Below are 20,488 nucleotides of genomic sequence, written 5' to 3' on the forward strand. Positions count from 1 at the left end.
GTAAGACTGTGATCACATTTTTTGGTACTCTAAAACTGTATTGGTGGAGGTAAACTTTTCACTCTACAAAAGTATTAAAAATAACTATAGCTACAATAATTTGTTAATTGGGACCACAGGCATGTACCACCACACCCAGCTAATTTTTCTTTTTTTTTTTTGTAGAGATGGGGTCTCACTCTGTTGTCCAGGCTGGTCTTGAACCCCTGGGCTGACATGATGCTCCTGTGTTGGCCTCCCAACATACGGGGATTATAGGCATGAGCCACTCTGCCCAGCCTCTTTTTTTTTTTTTTTTTTTTTTTTTTTTTTTTTTTTTTTTTAATCAGCCAGGGTCTCATTATGTTTCTCAGATTGGAGTTGAACTCCTGGGCTTAAGTAATCCTACAGCCTCACTTCCCAAGTAGCTGATAGTATAGGAGTGTGCCACAGTGCCTGGTTGGGGCTGCAAGGTTTCTGTTGTAAAATGTGATCTTCTTAAGGAAGTTCCTTTTTATATGATAAATCACTTTCACTTAAATACTTTTAAATTTTTCTTTGTTTTTGACTTTTGAGAGTTTGATCATATTATATCTTTGTGAAGATCTTTTGATATTTAATCTATTTGGGATTCTTTTGGCTTTGTGGATCTGGATACTCATTTCCCTCTCCAGATTTGGGTAGTTTTTCTTTCACATATTTCATTATTTCTTTAAACAATCTTCGCCCCTTTCTCTTCGTGTGCTTCTTCTGTGACTCTCATAATGTACATATTGCTTTGCTTAATGGTGGCCCGTAGGTCCCATAGGATTTTAAAAAATTTTCTTCCTTTAATTTGGTACTTTCCAATGACTTCTCTTTGAGTTTGCTGATTCTTTCTTTTGTCTGATTAAATCTGCTGTTGAAGTTTGTCCTAGTTCATTTGTGTTAGTATCAAGGAATACCTGAGGCTGGGGAATTTGTAAAGGAAATAAGTTTATTTGGTTCATGATTCTGCTGGGTGTTCAAGAAGCATGATGCTAGTGTCAGTATGGGCTTCAGGCCCTTCCACTTCCACTACTCATTGTGGAAGGCAAATAGGAGCTCACAAAAAAGGAGACAAGAAGGAGAAGAGGGAGGTGGCAGACCCTTAAACATCCAGTTCTTATTGGAACTAACAGAGTGAGAACTCACTCATTACTGCAAGGGTGACACCAAGCCATTCAGTAGGAATCCACTCCCATGACCAAAACACCTTGCATTATGCCCCACTTCCAAGACTGAGGATCAAATTTCAACATGAGATTTGGAGAGGTCACACAAATCAAACTATACCAAAGCTCCCAGTGGAATTTTTCAAGTTTAATCATTGCGTTCTTTAGCTGCAGAATGTTTGTTTGATTTTTACATGTTTCCTTATTTGTGTCATTTTCCTGATTTTGTTTAGTTATCTGTGTTTTCTTGTAGCTTACAATTTAAAGATGATTATTTTGAATTGTTTGCCAATCAGTTTACAGATATTCATTTATTTACAGTTGGTTACATGTATTTAATTTTGTTCATTGGGTGGTATCAAGTTTCCCTGATTATTCTTGATCACTGTGGCCTTAAATTTTTGTCTGCACATTTGATGACATAGGCTCCTTTTCTAGTCTTTACAGACTGGCTTCAGCAGGAAAAGGCCTTCACCTGTTAGCCTGTCCAGAGATTTTGGAGGGGCCATGAGATGGAGTCTGGGTAGGCTTGCAGCTACAGTCCTTGGGCTGGCTGGCCTAGTTTGTGGTTGTGTGGGGTCAGCCACAGGTATGGAGCCTGCGTCCACATGGGAAGGCCTAGTGCTGAATCCTTGGTAGGGACGTGGAACCTGGGTTATTGAGGGTGGGAATGGATCTTATATCCATGGCGACCAGCTTGAGTTGGGATCCACAGGAATGAGCCTGTTCTCTGGATCTAGAGTGCAGTCCAAAAGCTTGTGTCCATGGGGGACAGCCTGAAGATTGTGCTTATAGGAGCTGACCTGGGCTGGGGCAGGCCTGGTATCTGGGTCTGTGGGGATGTGCCTACTCTTGATTATTTGGAAGCCAGCCTAATGCTGTTCCTCACTGGTTAGGGGTAAAGCTGTGCCCACAGGAGCTGGCCTGGTGATGGAGTGGGCCTGGAATCTGACTTCCAGGGGCCAGCCTGGTGCCAGGGTTCACTGGAGTAGGCCTGGTGCTAGGATCCATGGCAAAGTCAGGTGCTCATTTCAGTCTCTTTTCCCCATGTATCTCTCTCCCCATGTTGTACTGCCTCAGATTCAGGGAGGCTAATTGGATAATATGAAACTGTTCTTACTCTCTTTGCTGAGTCTTTTCTTATATTTGTGTTCCATTCAGGGGCTATGATTACTTACCCATAGATTAATTCCTATCTGTGAAGGTATTTTCATGCATGGACAGTTGTTCAAATTGATGTTTCTGTCAGAGGATTAGCGCTGGAAACTCCTATTCTGCCATCTTACTGACGTCACTCTTTGTACTAACATTAATTTTTAAAATGGAAGAATGGTTACATTAATATCAGATAAAGTAGACTTCAGAGCAGAAAAAGTTACTATGGACAATCAGTAACATTATATCATAATAACACAAAGTAATTCACCAAGAAGATATAGCAATCCTAAGTGTATATGCAACAGACCTTCAAAATATGTGAAAGAAAAACTATTGGAGTTGAAAGGTAAAATAAATGAATTGACAATTATAGTTTGGGACTTCAACATACCACTATCAGCAATTGAACTGGAAACTAAATATAGGAAACTAAATGTGGAAAATTAGCAAACATATGGAAAGAATCGATCAATTCTAGCAACTATCTAATTGCTATTTATAGAATTTTCTCAACAGCTGCTGAAATGCATTCTTTGTAAGTACATACAAATATTCACCAAGACAAACCATATCCTGCATCACAAAATACACCTCACCAAATTTGAACAAACTAGATTTGTAAAGTATTTTCTTTACAAATAGGTAAAGTATTTTCTATGACTATAATGTAATAAAACTAGAAATTGATAACAGAAAGACAAGGGAATCTATAAACACTTGAAAATTGTACATCACACTGCTAAGTAACCCATAGTCGAAAGATGAAGTTTCAAAGGAAGAATATACATAAAGCTGAATGAAAATAACAATACAACATATCAAAATATGTGAAATGCAGCTAGAGCAGTGCTGAGAAAGAAATGTAAGCATTGAATGCTTATATGAGAAAAGAAGAAAGACCTTGAATGAATATTCCAAGTTCCTTCCTTAGTAACCCAGAACAAAATAAACTGAAACTAAGTAGAAGAAAGGAAATAATAAAAATGGAGCAACAATTACTAAAATGAAAAATATAGAAACAACAGAGAAAATCAATAAAATTAAAAGTTTCTTCTTTGAAAAGATAAATAAAATTGATAAATCTCTGAAAACCCTGATAAAAATAAAAGAAAGAAGATATAGATCACCATGTCAGAAATGAAACAGAAGCTATCATTACAGTTCTTGTGGCTATTAAAAACCTAATAGAAGAATACTGTAGACAGCTTTATGCTCATAAATATGATACTTTGGTAGAGGTGGACCAATTTCTAAAAAACCACAAAGCATCCAAACATGAGCAACATGAAACAGATAATCGACTAGTCTTAAAACCATTAAATACATAGAAAGTGTAATTAAAAAGCTCCTGAAAAAGAAATATTCAAGCCCTGATGGCTAGATGTTAAATAATTAATCCTAATTTTACTCGGTTTACAGGTAAGAGATGAGAGGGCACACTTTCCTACTAATTTATGATGCAGTAACTCCTTGATTCTCAAACCTGAAAAAGACAGTATCAAATTATGAAACAAAAAGAATGAAGCCAAAACCCCAACAACAACCTTGTAGACTACTGTCACTCATGAATTTAGATATAAAAATCTCCAACAAAATATTATACAAATCAAATTCGAACATGTATAAGAAGAATAATATGCCATGACCAAGTGAAATTTATTCCCAGCATGCAAGGCTGATTTAGCATGCCAAAACCAATTATTATAATCCACTGTGTAAACAGGATAAAGATAAAAAACATGTTAATCAACACAGAGAAAGCACTTTACAAAATTCAATACCTATTCATAATAAAAACTCTTAGTAAGTTAGGAGCAGAGGAGAGCTACCTCAGCTTGATAAAGCACATTTGCAAAAAATCTATAGCTAACATCTGTATTTCACCATTAAGACTGAATATGTTCCTTGTAAATTCAGGACAAAGCCAAATTTGTCTATTCTCATTATTGCTATGCAGCATAGTACTCCAAAGCCTAGCCAGTGCAATAAGAAAAGAAAAAGTGTCATCCTTTTCTGCAGATGATATTGTTGTCCACATAGAAAATCCCACGGAATCTTCATAAAGGTACAAAAACCAAAACTAAACAAAACAACCCACTTGACTCCCAGAACTAGTAAGTGACTTCAGTAAGGTCTCAGGATGCATGATCAACACACAAAGTTTAATTACATTTCCATATACTAACATTAAATATGTGGAAGCTATTAATAAAATTAAAAACAATATCATTTGTAATTATCCAAAGAAAATAAACTATGTAGATATAAACTTAGGAAAATTACAAGATATGTATGCTCAAACTTATAAAATGTTAATGAGCACAATTAAAGAAGACCTAAACCAATAGAGATATGTATTTTATTAATGAATTGGAAGACTCAACATAGTAAAGGTGTCAGTTCTGCTCAAATAGTGCTATATAGCTTTAATGAGATTCCTATCACAATCCCACCAAAGGTTTTTGATGACATAGACAAACTTTTTATAAATTTTTTTCATGAAAAGGTGCAAACCCCCCAAAACTAAAACAATCTTGGGGAATAAAAGAATAAGGTGAAAAGATTCAGTCTGCTTATATTAAGCCTTACTATATAGTTACTGTAATCAAGACAATGTGATATTGTTGAGAGATAGAGATATAGATTAATGGGACAAAATAGAACCCCAAAATAAAGCTACACAAATAAGCCTAAATGATTTTTTACAAAAGTGCAAAAGCATTCCAGTGGAGGAAGGATAGCTTTTTAAACAAAGATGCTGGATCAACTGGATATCTCTAGACAACAGAGTGAGCATTGACCTACACTTCATACCTTATGCAAAAAATAACAAAAAGTAGATCATGGACTTGAATGTGAAACATGAAAGTATAAATTTGTTAGAAAAACTCTAGGAGATAATCTTCAGAATTTAGGACTAGGCAACAGACTCTTGAAAAGTGACATCAAAAGTGTGATCCGTAAAAGGAAAGACTGATAAATTGGACCTCTGTTCTGTGAAAGACCTGTTAAGAAAATGAAAAGACAAGCTATAGTCTTTAAGGAAATAATTGCAAACCATGTGAAGAAGTCATGACAGTGAATAGTAAAACAAAAAAACTTACAAGATGAGCAAAAGACTTGAAGAGATGTTTTGTTGAAGGAGACTTATAGATGGCAAATAAGCACATGAAAAGATGTTTAAAATCATTACTAATTAGGGAAATGAAAAATAAAACTACATTGATATATTACTGCACACATATAAGAATAGCCAAAATAAAATACTACAACACCAAAAGTTTGTGGGGTTGTAGAGAAGCCAGATCATTCACACAATGTTGATGAGAATGCAAAACGGTAAAGCCACTCTGGGAAACAGTGCAGTACTATCTTAGGTAATAGAAATGACAACTTCCATTCAACCCAGCACTTGTAGTCTGGTAGCATTTATCCCAGAAAAATGAAAACCTGTGTTCGCAGAAAAAACAAAACTCATACTTGAATGTTCATAGTAGTTTATTTGTAGCAGTCTAAACTGAAAACAACTAAAGTGTCCTTCAACAGATAAATGCTTAAGTAAGCTGGGCTGGGATATCCATACTATGGAATATCTATTTAGCAATAAGAAGGAAGACGTTGTTGATAACTATAACAACTTTGATGGATTGTCAGAGAATTATGATAAGTGAAAAAAGCCAATCCCATAGGTTACATATTGTGTGACTTTATTTATATAACGTTTGTGAAATGACCAAATTACAGCAATGTAGAAGAGATTAATGGTTGCCAGGGGTTAGGGATGGGACAGAGGCAGGAGAGATTTGGGTGCAGCTATAAAAGGGCAATGCAAGGGATTTTTGTGGTGTGGGACTCATTCTGTATCTTGACTTTGGTGGTGGTCACATAAATCTACACATGTGGTACAATTGCATAGAACTGAATACAGATGCACACAAATACACATGACTGCATATAAAACTCATGATATATGAATAAGGCCATTGGATTGTATCAATGTCAATTCCCTGGTTATAGTATTTTACTGTAATTATGCTAGATGTTACCATTAGTAGAAACTAGGTAAAAAGTAAAAGGACTCTCTTTGTATTATTTCTTATAACTGCATGTAAATCTCAATTATCTCAAAATAAAGTGTCAAAAAGAAAACTTTTAGTGTACGGCCTGGATTGTAGGAGTCACTTAATAAATAATGGCCATTATCCTCCTCCTCCTCCTCCTCCTCCTCATCATCATCATCATCATCATCATGACATTGTTATACTAGCTGAAAGTTGTGGGAGTGCTTTTTGACTGGAGACAGCTATATCTTGCCTTCTAAATAGTCATCTGATTAAAACAGGTATCCTGAATAGACCATAATTCTGGGAACCTGTGTTTCTTAATAATGGAGATAGGTTCAAGAAATGGAAGAACATGGCCAGGTGTGGTAGCTTATGCCTGTAATCCCAACACTTTGGGAGGCCAAGGTGGGCAGATGACTTGAAGTCAGGAGTTTGAGACCAGCCTGGACAACACGGTGAAACCCTGTATCTACTGAAAATTCAAAAATTAGCTGGGCATGGTGGCGCATGTCTGTAGTCCCAGTTACTTGGGAAGCTGAGGCAGGAGAATGGCTTGAACCCAGGAGGCAGAGTTTGCAGTGAGCCAAGATCACACCATTGAACTCCAGCCTGGGCAACAGAGTGCAACTCCCTCATAAAAACAAGAAAGAAAGAAAAAATAGAAATGGAGGAAGAAGTTCTACTGCATACAATGCTTACTATTTTTATAAGCTGAAATTTTGTTTTAAAATTTTTATTCTGTTTTTTGGCCATATTAAAATGTCTCACATCCTCTGAGAGTGGTGAATTCCTCCATTTTGAATAAATTTCACTCACAGAATCCTCTGTTTAAGAGATCTATCTAAAAGACCAACATGTTTTTATTTCAAAGAAAAAATGTGGGTATAATAAGCAGAATTCTAGGTTGGTTCCCATATTAAGTGCCTGTTGGTGGTGTGTCTATGCTTAGGTTATGTTTTATGCAAAAGGGAATTTGAAGATGTAATTAAGGTCACTAGTCTATTGACCTTAAGTTGATCAAAAGGAAGATTATCTGTGTTGGCCCTACCTAATAACATGCACACGGTAAATCTGGTGCTAGAGAGCAGAGACAGGGAAGTCAGAGGTATTCCAAGCAGGAGGGTGATTTTACATATAAGAAATGCTTGGTTGCTGGGTGGCGGGTGAGTAACATGTGCAAGGGCCTTTGTGTAGCCTCTGGAGGCTGACAGCAACCTTGGCCAGCAGGCAGCAAGAAGCTGACTAATACCAACAACCTGAATGAGCTTTAAACAAGACCCCAAATTCAAGATGGGAACTGAGCCAAACTGATCCCTTTAGTTTTGTGAGACCCTCAGCAGAAAAACCAATCAGGCTATGCCCAGAGTTCTGATCTGTAGACTATAAGAAAATAAATTTATGCTGTTGAGCTGCTAAGTTTGTGGCAATTTGTTATGCAACAGTAGAAAATTAACGCAATGGGTTGACTTAAATTTTTGTGTTTAAACCCATGGTTTACTGGGTCCTATGTTAGCACCCAGCCTTGCCTTTTCCACTCAAGGAACATCCTTGGCATTCTGCAAAAGGTACCTCTGGGGGACTGGGAGAGATTGGCAGACCTATACATTCATGCTCCCCAAGCAAGCTTTTACTTTTTAAAAAAAAATTCAGTCTGTCTTGGAACGATATGTGGTCTTACTGTGTGCATGATCAGTGTGCGGTTCCAGCCACATATGACGTGGGTTCAGCGACACCTGAACTAGTCTATACGCTGGTCATCATGACAGGTTCATGGATCTTGTTCTTCCATATTGGGATGCTGTGTACCACTCATGATTTCTGTAGTTATTTTGTCAAAGACTGGTAACAGAGTTGCAGGGACCATATTTGGAGAAGTGTCTGAGTCAGACTTTAACCCTGTAGGCCTGTGGGAACTTGAGAGAGAGAAAGTCCAGAGTCATTGTTCTAGAATTGTGCAGTTTGCTGGCTTGAGAGCTAACACTGGAGCTCTCCCTAGGTGCTATGAATATGGGTCATATTTTTTGGCCATCCAGACTTCAGACTTTCTTCTGATTTTATGAAGAACCTCTCACTACGGAAGACAAAATTGCTGATACTTTGTTTCTCAGCCTCCCTTGCAGCTGGGCTGTATGCCTTACCTTGGCTTTCCTCATTAGATGTGCCTGCCCCAGTGTCATTGGAATGTTGGGATTGCAAAGGACTCTCGGCTGCAAGGACTGTAAGGTCAAGGTCATGGGGCAGCATGACCGCAGGGCTAGTGGTAGTGTCCAGGGGTCAGTTGAAGCTACTCTTGTTAGAGGTCCTTCCTTCCTTTCTCACTTCTTTCATTTTGTAAGTTAATATGTAGCATTGCCAACACAGTTGGGTGCTGAGGCCAAGGATAGAATGAGTGCAACAGAGCTCATGCTACTGTAAGCCTCAATGTCTGGCTTTCAGCACTTAGGCAATGGTGTCTGCACTAGACCGCTTGCATCAAAACTTTGGGCATAATTCTATACTATGTTCCCTGACCCTGGTTCTGGCAGTTTTGTGAATTTCCCCATTTTTCTGCTTAAATCAGACCAAGCTGTTTCTGTTGCTTTAGCTAAAAACATTAACTGATACTCTAGGTGTGGATAGCACAAAATCCAGAGACAAGTCTTAGAAGATAAACTTTGTTAGTAAATGAATTTTGGAATTTTATAATGAAAACAACCAGAAAGATACCTTTGGGTGACATTTAAAACTATAAGTTGCCTAAGTATGTTTTAGGTCCTCTATTTTAAGCTGTATGTAGACCTTCTCCAACACTTTTTATTAATTCTAGAATTGAAGGGACTCAATCATCACCTACTCTAGCCTCTTACTTTTACACAGGCCACTCTTCTTTAGCCAGCCTCCTTGCTTGCTTCCTTCCTTCCTTCCTTCCTTCCTTCCAGCTAATAAGTGGTATTGCCAACAATTGGGTGCTGCATCTAGAGATACAACAGTGAGTAGAACAGCGCTTTTGTCTTCATTGAGCTCACAGCCTACTTGTGGACATAAATAAGGAAGCAATTTTAATAGTGTATGAAAAATGCAGATTAGGGGAATTAACTTTGTTTGAGGGGCTGGAGGAGGAGTCCTGAAGGAGGCACGAGTGTGCTGATATCTAAAGGTTCGAGTAGAACTTGAATAGTTGAAAAGTTGGAGTGCAAAGGGGGCTTCAGGAAGAGGAGGTAGATAGGCAAAGATGGGGAAGTTAAAAGGATATCCTGGCACTGGGTAACAGCATTAGTGATTTGACAGTACCAGGGCTTGGCTGAGGGATGGTAGAAGATCACATGGATCATCCCTTGGAGGGCCTCATGTGTTAGAGAGTTTGGGCTTTATTTGTGGGGCAGTGAGGAGCCATTGAAGGGTTCTAAGGAAGGAAGTCATACAGTTAGATCTGCATGTTGGGAAGGTCACCTTTGGCTGCAGCATGGAGACCACATAGAAGGAGGAGAAAATGTGGAGTCAAGGAGGCTGTGGCTGTTAGTCAGCAGCCCCTTTTGTGCTGAGGACTACACTTGTGTGAAATTCACAACAAAGCTCCCCTGCTGAACACTGACCCATGTCAGGCTTGGCAAACCCAGAGTTAAGGACCCCATTAATTCTTGGACAGAGCTTCAGAAGTCAGGAAAGGTGTTAGGATTAGGGTTGTCAGATGACCTCCAGGGTCTCTAGCTCTCCTCTCTTACTTCCTCTCCAGGGTTCTGTCACAGAAGGCACAGCTATTGCTCTATGAGTACTGGCTCCTTCTGAATCTGCCCAGCCATGACCAGAAGGCAGCTCAGGTCAAAGGCAAGGGTGGGGGTCCTCTCTAGCACCCTTGTGCTCAGGCCCATCTCATACTTCGTTGTCTGTGTTGCTAAGGTGGAGTCCATTTCTGCAATATGAAATTTCTTAAAAAAAAAAAAAAAAAGAAAACAAAACAACCCTTCCCTTTCTACCCCAAAAGCTTCCTATCCTAATCCTTGTTTACGATTTGCTTATTTTTCAAATCCTGCTATTTGAACCTTGCACAGCCTTGCCCTTTGAAGAAAAAGTTCCCAACATATTTCATAAAAATGTCATAACAATTTGTGAACATGAGAAAACTGTTGAGTACTTTTTAAAAAAGATACAGAATTTTATATTCTCTCCAGTCTTTTAAATTTAAATTTTAAGAATTCAGTCATCTTTGGAGTATTAAAGGATTTTTTTTTCCTGCAGAGAGTCCTTTTAAAAAGCAAAAACTTATTGTTTAAAACTCAAAGAACCATTCTGATATTTTGTATTTGGTTTTAAAATATCTTTTTATTCTGTTTACACTCAATGAAAATGTATTGGCAAATGCAGAAAAACATGAAGAGGAGAAGTAAAATTATTAGTCACCTCATTGCCAAATAAAACATTTTGGTGGATTATACACACACACACACACACACACACACATAGTTGTTGTATGCAATAACTTCTTCTTTTTATAAAATCAGTGCCATACTATTTTACATTCTGCTTTTTAAAGATTCTACCCTTTTTATTTAGTTGGCAATGCTATGCAAACAGGACTTCAGATACTTGCATAATAGGCCATGGTTTAAATATTCCAATATCTCATTATTGGATATACACCCAGAGGAATATAAAACATTCTACCATAAATACACTATGTAAATGTTTGTTGCAGCACTGTTCACAATAGCAAAACCATGGAACCAATCTAAATGCCCATCAGTGACAGACTGGATAAAGAAAATATGGTACATATAGACCATGGAACATTACGTAGCCATAAAAAAAGAATGAGATCATGTCTTTTACTGGGAACATGGATGGAGCTGGAGGCTATTATCCTTATCAAGCTAATGCAGGAACAGAAAACCAAATACCACATGTTCTCACTCATAAGTGAGCTAAATGATAAGAGCTTATGAACACAAAGAGGGAAACAACAGATATCGGGTCCACTTGAGTGGGGAGAGTGGGAGAAGGGGGAGGAGCAGAGAAGATAACTATTAAGTACTGGGCTTAATACCTAGGCAATGTAATGTTATGTACAACCAACCCCTGTGCCACGTGTTTGTTTATGTAAGAAACCTTCACATGTACTCCCAAACCTAAAATAAAATAAATATTTAGATCCCATTAAAAAAATAAACATACCAATAATCTGTATTGGTAACTTGGTACAATTTAGTGTTAAGTAGGCATTTGTGTTATTTATTAAAGTATTATTTACTAATGTGTATAATGTTTATATATATATAAATATAAATGAAAAGTGGCTCATAATTTTACCGGTTGGATAACCCTGATTGACATTTAAAAATAATAAAACCCACATGGTTAGAAAATTCAAGCAGAAAGCTATACAAATGTACAGAGATGAAAACCAGAAGCTCCCTCTTCCTTCTGCCCCCTAGACCTTACCCCACAAAGGTTAAAATTTCTTGTAATTTTTTTCCCAGATATATTTATCTATTTATAGATGTTTCAAAAATTATGCAAGAGACTATATGCTGCACACTGTTCTGCACCTTATTTTTTTCTCTTAAGAGTCATTCTTGGTGATCTTTGTGCAGCATTTCTTATAGTGGTGCATCCCTAGCTCAATAAACATATCTTTAATTCCAGCCCTGTTGAGTCAGTCATGCTTGCAGTATCATTGGCTCTTCTGCTTGGTTCTTAGATGTGAGGTAAATAGATACAGCACCCCCATGTCCTCAGTCTCACCATCCCATATTTCTCCAGTTCTTAATCACTAACTGCGTGCCAGTAGGACCTGGACCCTCAGTCTCCACCATCCCTGTTGCTCCAGCTCTTAAGCCCTGCGTGCATGCCAGTAGGACCCTGACCCTCAATCTACACCATCAATATTTCTCCAGCCCTTTACAGCTACCTGCATGCCAGTGGAATCCAGACCCTCAGACATCCCAGTCTTTCTGGTTATATGAGGAGGCCCCGGGGATTGTGACATAAGTGCACAGCAACTTTTCCTTTGGCTTCTATTTCCAGTACCCAGAGTCCTTTAAAATTGCTACCTACTGCTACCCCAAGGCAGATGTCCTTCTCTTATGCCCAGGGCACTGTCTCCGAGGGTAGGCCAGTGGGTGTAATCAGTTTGCTCAGAACCACTGTGGATCTGCATACACATGTACACAAATATATGCATGGATGTATTCAAAGTAGTAACATACAGTTTTTCCAAGAGCAGTCCTTTCAGCTGATGGCTTCTTCAGCTTAAGCAGTATCATTCTGACATATAACCATCCATATTCTTACTCATGTGTATTTTTGTGTGAACATTTGTCTGGAAGGGAGGAAGCCTGTGTTTTGACTGGAGATGATTATACCTTCTGAATTGCTGTGTTTTCCGTGGAGTGGCAATGAATCTTCACAGTGGCAGCTGGATGGGATCACATTAAATTTTGATGAAGGAAAAGATTAATTATTTGACCTATAACCTGAGTTTCTAAGATGTCTATCTCAAGGCAGAAGAAGAAAAGATGAATGAAGGAAAGATAGAATGAAGGGTGGAGGGAGACTGGAAGGAAGGGTGGAAGGAAAGAAGGAAAAAATCCACCTTTGTTATGCCACAGAGTTTACGGGTTTCCACTGTGGCCATTGAAAAAATTAGCCAAGACAGTGCTTTCCAGATTGAAGTTCAGCAGAGCCATTGTCTTTGCATCCAGAGCTATTTTTGAGGCTGCTACTGCTGCCACCTCTGTTGTCATTGTAATCATCTCCTCCCCTTTACTACTGGGATTACTGTTATTAGTTGGATTGCCATTCCAGATACACACTAAGGGAATCAAGTAATCAAAAAATTTGTTTGAGTGTACATTGTGAAACATGCATTTGGAATGACTCCCTGAGAAAGCTGGGTGCAGAATGCAAATATTTTGAATGGACTTATCTTAGAGTTGTACTGCTTTTTTTCCTTGTCATTTTAAAACCCTTATTATGAATAAACTTGTTTGTATAGTGGGTTTTTTAAATACTTAGATAAGAAATACGTGGTTGAAAGCAGAGAATAAAAACATGAATGATAATGTCCTCGATGCCCAGGAGAAAGTCCTTGCTGCTGCTCCTGGACAGGCATTATAATTGGCTATTTGGTGTGTTTATTTCAGGCTGCAGATAGCAGATAAAAGTGGCTGGTTTGTTGCCAGCATATGACTTAGTTGCCAAATGGAGTGTTTAGTACTTGTTACATTTGACTTATATCACAACTTCTTCCCATTAACAGTCTGCTGGTGATAACCTACTTGGCTTTTCATGTGGTTACTTTGAAACAGCCACTTGACAACATTTGGCATATCACAAACTTTACTACTGAAATAAAGGAGTGAGTGAATGACTACATGGGATCTGCCATATACTGATACGGTGCTTGGTGCAGAATGGCCCCCCCATAAATGTCTGTTTAATCAGTGAATTAATCTTGCATAATATCTCTCTGGCTCAATGTACCAAAGTTAGGTCTATCAACTTGAGACTTAAAAGGCTTGTAAAAGGGATAACAATACATAGAAATAATAGTGCTTACATTTGTGTCAGAAGTCTTACCTTTGTATGGAGGGAGATACTCTGCTCCTCTCTTTCACCATTTAAATACAGAGTTGAACTACATGAAGAAATGAAGCTTTCATCAAAATGGCCTTGAGTCTAAATCAAAATGTAACCTCTTAATACTGACAATTTCTATCATTTCAGGTTCCTTTTGTTTTGTTTTGTTTTTTGACAGATCCACTTCAGGAATTTTGGCCCAGGATATGTAATCAAATATGCATTAAAGTATTTATTTTTATTTTTAGATTGAAAACTTGCAAGAACAACTTAGGGATAAAGACAAGCAACTGACCAACCTGAAAGACAGAGTGAAGTCCTTGCAAACAGATTCCAGTAATACAGACACTGCACTGGCAACGCTAGAGGAAGCTCTGTCAGAGAAGGTGAGTGTGCACTCCAAAACAGGGAATCAGGATATGGGGAAACACAGTTGGGGAAAGTTGATCCAAATGCATTGAAATATGCCGATTTTCGTCTTTTTCTAACACTACCTTTTGTCTCTGGTGCTTGTCCTTCCCATCCAAGCCCTCTTCAGTGGACTTGGCACACTGTAGCCAGGGGCATTTTCTGAAATGCAAATCTGATTACATCACCTTTGGCTCTCCATAAAAACCTTCACTAGCTTGCCATTGCACTTAGGATGACACAAACTGAAATCCTCTCCCTGGCCCCCAGGGTCCCTTTTCCTGTCTGGTCTGACAAGCCCCCACTCTGCGTGACTGCTCCCTTCCTTATTCTTTCTTTCCATTTCCAGCCTCATCCCCCATCTCTCTTTTTCCAGGTTCTCTGTGCCTTAGCCATGAGGGGCTTCCAGATTTCCAAGCATACTGTACTCCTTCTTGCCTCAGACTCTTTGCAGATGCTGTTCCCCAACTGAGAATATTCCTTACTCTCTGCAAATTTAATTTCTCTTCTCCTCAGAGGTCAGCTTCATGAGAAGTTGTACTCTGCAGTTTTTTATTATTTTTTTCTGGACCCTATTAAAATTTGATTTATTCTAGCTTAAATCCCAAAATAATTCCCAAATCTGAAACTACTCCCTTTATTTGATTACTTTCTTTGAGGCTGAGGGGGTGTCTGAGAAGGAAAACTGAGGTCTGTGGGAGTCTGGCCACCTTGGACTGTCTTAACTGCTTGATAGTTGCATCACTTGGGCAAGGCTCTTCTCTCAGGGACTCAATACCTCATCTTCAAAATGCACATTTATATTAGCTGACCTCTAAGTTTCATGCTGTCCTAAACGCTCTTGACAAAGAATTATTCAATTTGCCAATCTGCAATCTCAGGCTTATGGTATCTGAATTGGATATTAGATGAAGAATTGAGAACTTAGATGATTAGAAGGGCCAGGCAGGGAATGGAAATGAGGGATGAGGCTTTGCTGAAATGTAGGAGGGATTGCTGGTGACTATGGTAAGCTGCAGGTCATTGTTCTGTTTCAAAACATTCAAATTCAGATTTTTAAAAATTATGATGCTCAAGTCAGACAAAAGAGCTCTATAAACCAGCTTTGTGAGCTATTTATTTCAAACTCTGTTTGCATCTGATTTTTAACTTTTTACAGCAATGAAGAATAAAAGGAAACATAGAACCATAGATTTGGTGGGAATCTTTTAAAGGTGCCAAAATTAGAATGCTAGTGTATTTGAAAAGCACAGATAAAACAGTTGATAGGAACTGGCAAGGTTCTCTATCATAGAACAAAGAATAGAAGATTTATTTTAAGTATTCCAGTATGCATCAAACCTTTGGGTGTATCCAAATAATATTATCTAGTAAGCTACTTAAAATGCAGTTTCCTGGGCCCTATTTCTTAGAGATTGTGATTCAGCTGTTCTGCTGTGGAGCCCAGGAACCTAAGATGTTTAAACATACTGAAGGGTTCTGATCCAAGTGGTCAGAAGGCCACAATTTGAGAAACACTGAATATATGCTCTTCCATTTTAAGATGGGAAATGGATTCAATGAGAAAAATAACTTGCCCAGAAATAAAAATGTTGACACATTCAGCATCATTCCCTATTTCTGGGCCTAGAGAGCCATTGTTAATTACTTATGGCACATGCTAACTTCTCAACCCACTACTCCTGGAAGCCATTTTCACCCTGTCTAAGCTGGTCCTTGGTTGAGACTTTGCTGCCTCCTCTGGACTATCCCAAGGCCACCTAGCTCACAGGTGATAGAATAAGACTAAAACTCTTTTGAGGTCTTTTTGATGTTGGCAATATCACAATCTTTTTTAAATGGAATTTTCCTCACAGATTTACTTTTTATCCACATTTAATTGCACAGATTCCCCCTGTAACAAGGCATGCTGTGAAACAACAAAATGATTAATAAAAACTCATGGATTTTTAATTACATTTAATTATTTGCTGTCTTTTGGCTGATGAAAATAATCCATCAGGCAGTATTCACCATTGCCCCTGGATTATGGCATCCTAGGGAGTATGTTATTCCTTTTAATTTCCAGGAACTTATTCAACTATTAAGAGTGTGCAAAGAATAATGCCTCTCCATGAGTTAAGAATGAATATTCTAGGATTGACACACAGAAGCTCAAGAGACGGAACCCACTGTATTTATAAAGCTGGTCTTGCCAAGCCTTGCTGTAGCCATGTAGCAGACAAGTAGTTGAGAAAGCCAGATAGTGGAGCTGGAGGCCACTGCAATTTAGTTCCCACCCTGTGATAAAGCACAAATAGATTAGACCTGTGCAGAGCCAGATGAGTGCATAAGGAATGCTTGCCAATGCAAATAAGACTAAAACAAGAACATATTGTTGGAATTTCTGCAAGTTAGTTGTTAATCAAGTAGATCATGGCATATTAGGGACTTTTAACACATGTTTTTGACATCTGGCCCTGCGCGGCTGACAGTTAAATTAGTTTTGTGATTGACGGAGAAATATTTTGTAGTATTGAATCATCAATAACACTTAAAAACATTATAGTGCTTGTTGATTTTCTTTGTCATCAATGCCCAGTCAATAGTACAAGCGCTTAGAGCAAATCGACCTGCTTTCCAAAGGATTCTGACACCTTCTGGCTGTTAACATGCCTGCTTAATTTTATTACCTTTTCTCTGAAGCCAAGATGATCCCTAATTTGAGTTCTTCTTCCCTCCTTCAGCTCTTTTAATTACTTGTTTTATGCTGGATGATTTGCCCTGCTGTGGGTCAAAAAGACGCATAGGATTTTAGTGCTGCCCTCTGGAAAGCGGGGCCGGGAGGATGATCATGCAGTGAATCCATGTGAAGTCTGCTGACTGGGAATAAATGACACGTGCTCCAGCCAGAGGGTTTCCTGGGGAGGTTTCCAAATAGTGAGATGACAGGTTGTTTTGGAGCTTTAGAAATGTCACTCCAACAGCCATGTAGTGAAAGTGATGGGACTGAGAGGTGGCCTGGTAATCACTTGTAGAGTAGGCAAAAGGCAAGAAGGGCTTAGTTGCTGAAATCATTAAAAACCCTTGAGAGATTGAGCGTGTACTGTGGTCATTTCCTTCTCTTGTAGATCACGTAATCATCTATTCACCATTGTCACAGGTAGGTAAACTAGGTCTGGGATCAAGAAGAAACAAATACAGGCAATTAATAGATTCATTTGTTATATTTCTGCCTTCACTGTTCTAATAATATATTTCATTTAAAATGTTTTAAAATAATTGGAAAACAGTAATGATATGCTCCCCCTCCAGCCCCAAAGCATTAGATACATACATTTATTGTCAGTGGGTTAGAATGTTTGCTTCCTCAGGGGATCTGAAGTCACAGGCTAAGTGTTCAGACTAACTTCCCTATGCCATAAATACTATTTTACAGTTGTCTTATTTATCAGGCATTATCTCATACTCTGCAATCATAAGAATATAAAAGACAGTGTCAGGATCCTTGGGCACAGTTGTTGCACCAGTATTTTTTTAACATGGCCATCTGAAAGGAAGTTCAGATATGTGTTGGATAATTTCAAACTAATTTCAGAAATCTAACTCAAGCTTTACACAGATGGAATTTTCTTGTGTGTGTGTGTGTGTGTGTGTGTGTGTGTGTATGTGTGTGTAACTATCTTACTTTGATATCAGGCAGGTTCCCTATTTTTGGAAAACATGTCTAGAAAGCAGTGTTTTCATTTCAGTGTGAAAATCAAAGGCAGACCTCCTCGAATGGCTCCAGGTGTATGTTTGTGGCAGTGTGGTCTCTGACAGGTGGCTGACTGTCAGAGAACCCAGGATGTGGGAAGCCTTCTGTTTATGACCTCGGCCACCTTACGTCTTGGAGCTCTGGGTTTCCTCACGTCTACACTGTCATCAAGAGCACTGGTTCTGCCCTTGCGCTTGTGATGAGGACTTAAGAGGAGAGCACATCATAGCTCCTTTGCGTGTAGTAAGCCCTCAGTAAAAGAAAGCTGCTGCTGAACTTGGTTCACACTCACCCAGTGTTTTGGAGTCTCTACTGACTATCAAGATACCTTTGAAAAAACGGAAAAGTCAACATCCTCAGACACACCGAAAAATCACATACACACTGGACTGATCCTTTATTTTGTCTCAAGCTCTCACAATGAGTCCAGCTCTAAGACCTGGGGGGTTTGGGTCCTGCCCCGCTTCAATCTGATCTAGCCAGAGAACAGCCTTCGGAAACCAGTGAAGGCCCTTTGATGCCAAATGGAGAGGCTAAGCAAAGAGGGCCGAGCCAAGAGACATGTTCTGCTTCTTCCCCTTTCCTGTACGAGGCTATGGCAGGTCTGGAGTCTCGGTGTCTGAAGCTCCCTCTTCTAGAACTGCTCTAGAAATTTGCTGGATACTACCATGAACCAAGAGCAGCCACAGAACTTGAACATTAATATCCTTTGCAACCGTGTGATGTTAACTTTTATTAACAGTCGGAAGCTGTATTGGTTGTCTTTCCCATGTGCTGTTATGCACAGCCTCTCCCCACGAATCCAATTTTGAGTTTCTTGTGTGCGTTGATTCCCATAGAGCATTCCTTAGATGTACTGCCTCTTATTTTCTTTTGCAGTATGCTTTGGCATATACACTGATGGGTTCTTACCTCTTCTTTATTGTTAATTGCCTTTCAGGAGAGAATAATTGAGCGCTTGAAAGAACAGCGAGAAAGAGATGATCGGGAAAGACTAGAAGAGATAGAATCCTTCCGAAAAGAGAACAAAGACCTGAAAGAGAAGGTCAATGCTTTACAAGCTGAACTGACTGAAAAAGAGGTGAGTCTGGAGAAACAAATGAACCTCACCGATAGTCCTCATAAACTCATATTCAGTGTAGCCGCAAGAGACTAGAGACTTACTTGGAGGCACTGTATGAAGGCTTGGGGAATGTGGTAACTTTTCTTTTGTAAAGATGCCTGAATTTAAAGGAAAAAAAAATTTTGTAACTTCCTTCTTCTGTAACCATGTCTATCTTCTCTGTTTTGCTAACCATATACAATGTAGCTCCTTGAAACTTTTCTTTATGTCTTACCATATTTGCATGGATTAGAGGATTCTATATTTTTTTGCAGTCCCATGATCCTTTGCTTGAGATAGCAGCAGCGTTGATGATGATAATAATAGCTCTACTTTATTGGTATCTACTATGTGCTGTTCCTTGTGTTGAGTGCTTTACATTCATCTGTAATACCCTCAGGTTAGGAGATGTGGTACCATGCTGGGCCCCAAGGTAGAGTTTAAATGTGGCTGTTCTTCTGGCCTATTATTTTTACATTCTAGTAAATAATTTAGAGCTGTGTTTTTATACCACAGAAAACATGAATAAAAGTATAAATGCCACCTGCATTTTTAAAGTAAATTTTATACTTTAAAGAAATTCTTGCTTGGGGGTTACGAACAGGATGCCATTGGGCTATTCTGCCATTCTTCAAGGGATCCCTGTAACCCTCTCAGTTTTCTTGGGGATAGTTTGGTGGAGAAGCATGAGAGACAGTAATTACACGTGGTTTTATTTAATCCACATAACTCCAAGATGTGTGGAGATTGCCTGCAATTGGCCCCTTCACACTTTGTCTGCTGTAACTGTCCATCTTCTTTAGAGCTGTCAGGCCTTTCACCTCCTGGATGGTACCACAGCACAGTTGTCTGTCTCCTAGCTCCACAGTATTTTCTCACTCTCAGGGTACTGATAATTCCACCCAAATTAAAATCTCGAATAAATTAGGAATCTAGATAAAGAAGGAAAAGAATTGATGAGTAAGAGGAGTTTCGAAGAAACCCAGAAACAAAATCCCTATTTCCTAAAATTTGAATCTACTTTTTTTTAGAAAGGAGCTTATTTCTTTGTTATGAAAATAAAGAATGAAGTTGTCTTCCTACTCTTCCACTGCTGATTCTGAGTTGGAGGATCTGTGATGACTGTAGTTTGTATTGACAGAAAACATAGAAGCTCTGACTTTGTAGCATTCTTCACTGGTTGGAAGTGTTACTTGTCAGTTTGTATCTTAAAATCAATGTATATATTTTGAATGAAAAGAGATCTTGATGATGTGGGGGAGTATAAGCTATAAAAGAAAGTCATTTTGTAAAT

General features: G+C 38.7%; 1 protein-coding gene across 11 annotated transcripts in view; it reads left to right on the forward strand.

The window, feature by feature from the left end:
- ERC2 (ELKS/RAB6-interacting/CAST family member 2) overlaps positions 1-20,488 on the forward strand; it is a 970,127-nt gene that overhangs the window by 459,070 nt on the left and 490,569 nt on the right. For all 11 annotated transcript variants that reach the window (XM_074403633.1, XM_074403639.1, XM_074403634.1 and 8 more), the window contains 2 exons: positions 14,197-14,334; positions 19,033-19,173. In XM_074403633.1, coding sequence (XP_074259734.1) covers positions 14,197-14,334; positions 19,033-19,173 — 279 coding nt within the window. The remainder of the gene's footprint in view (positions 1-14,196; positions 14,335-19,032; positions 19,174-20,488) is intronic.

Source organism: Saimiri boliviensis, chromosome 8 (genome assembly GCF_048565385.1).
Source record: "Saimiri boliviensis isolate mSaiBol1 chromosome 8, mSaiBol1.pri, whole genome shotgun sequence".
NCBI lineage: Eukaryota > Metazoa > Chordata > Mammalia > Primates > Cebidae > Saimiri > Saimiri boliviensis.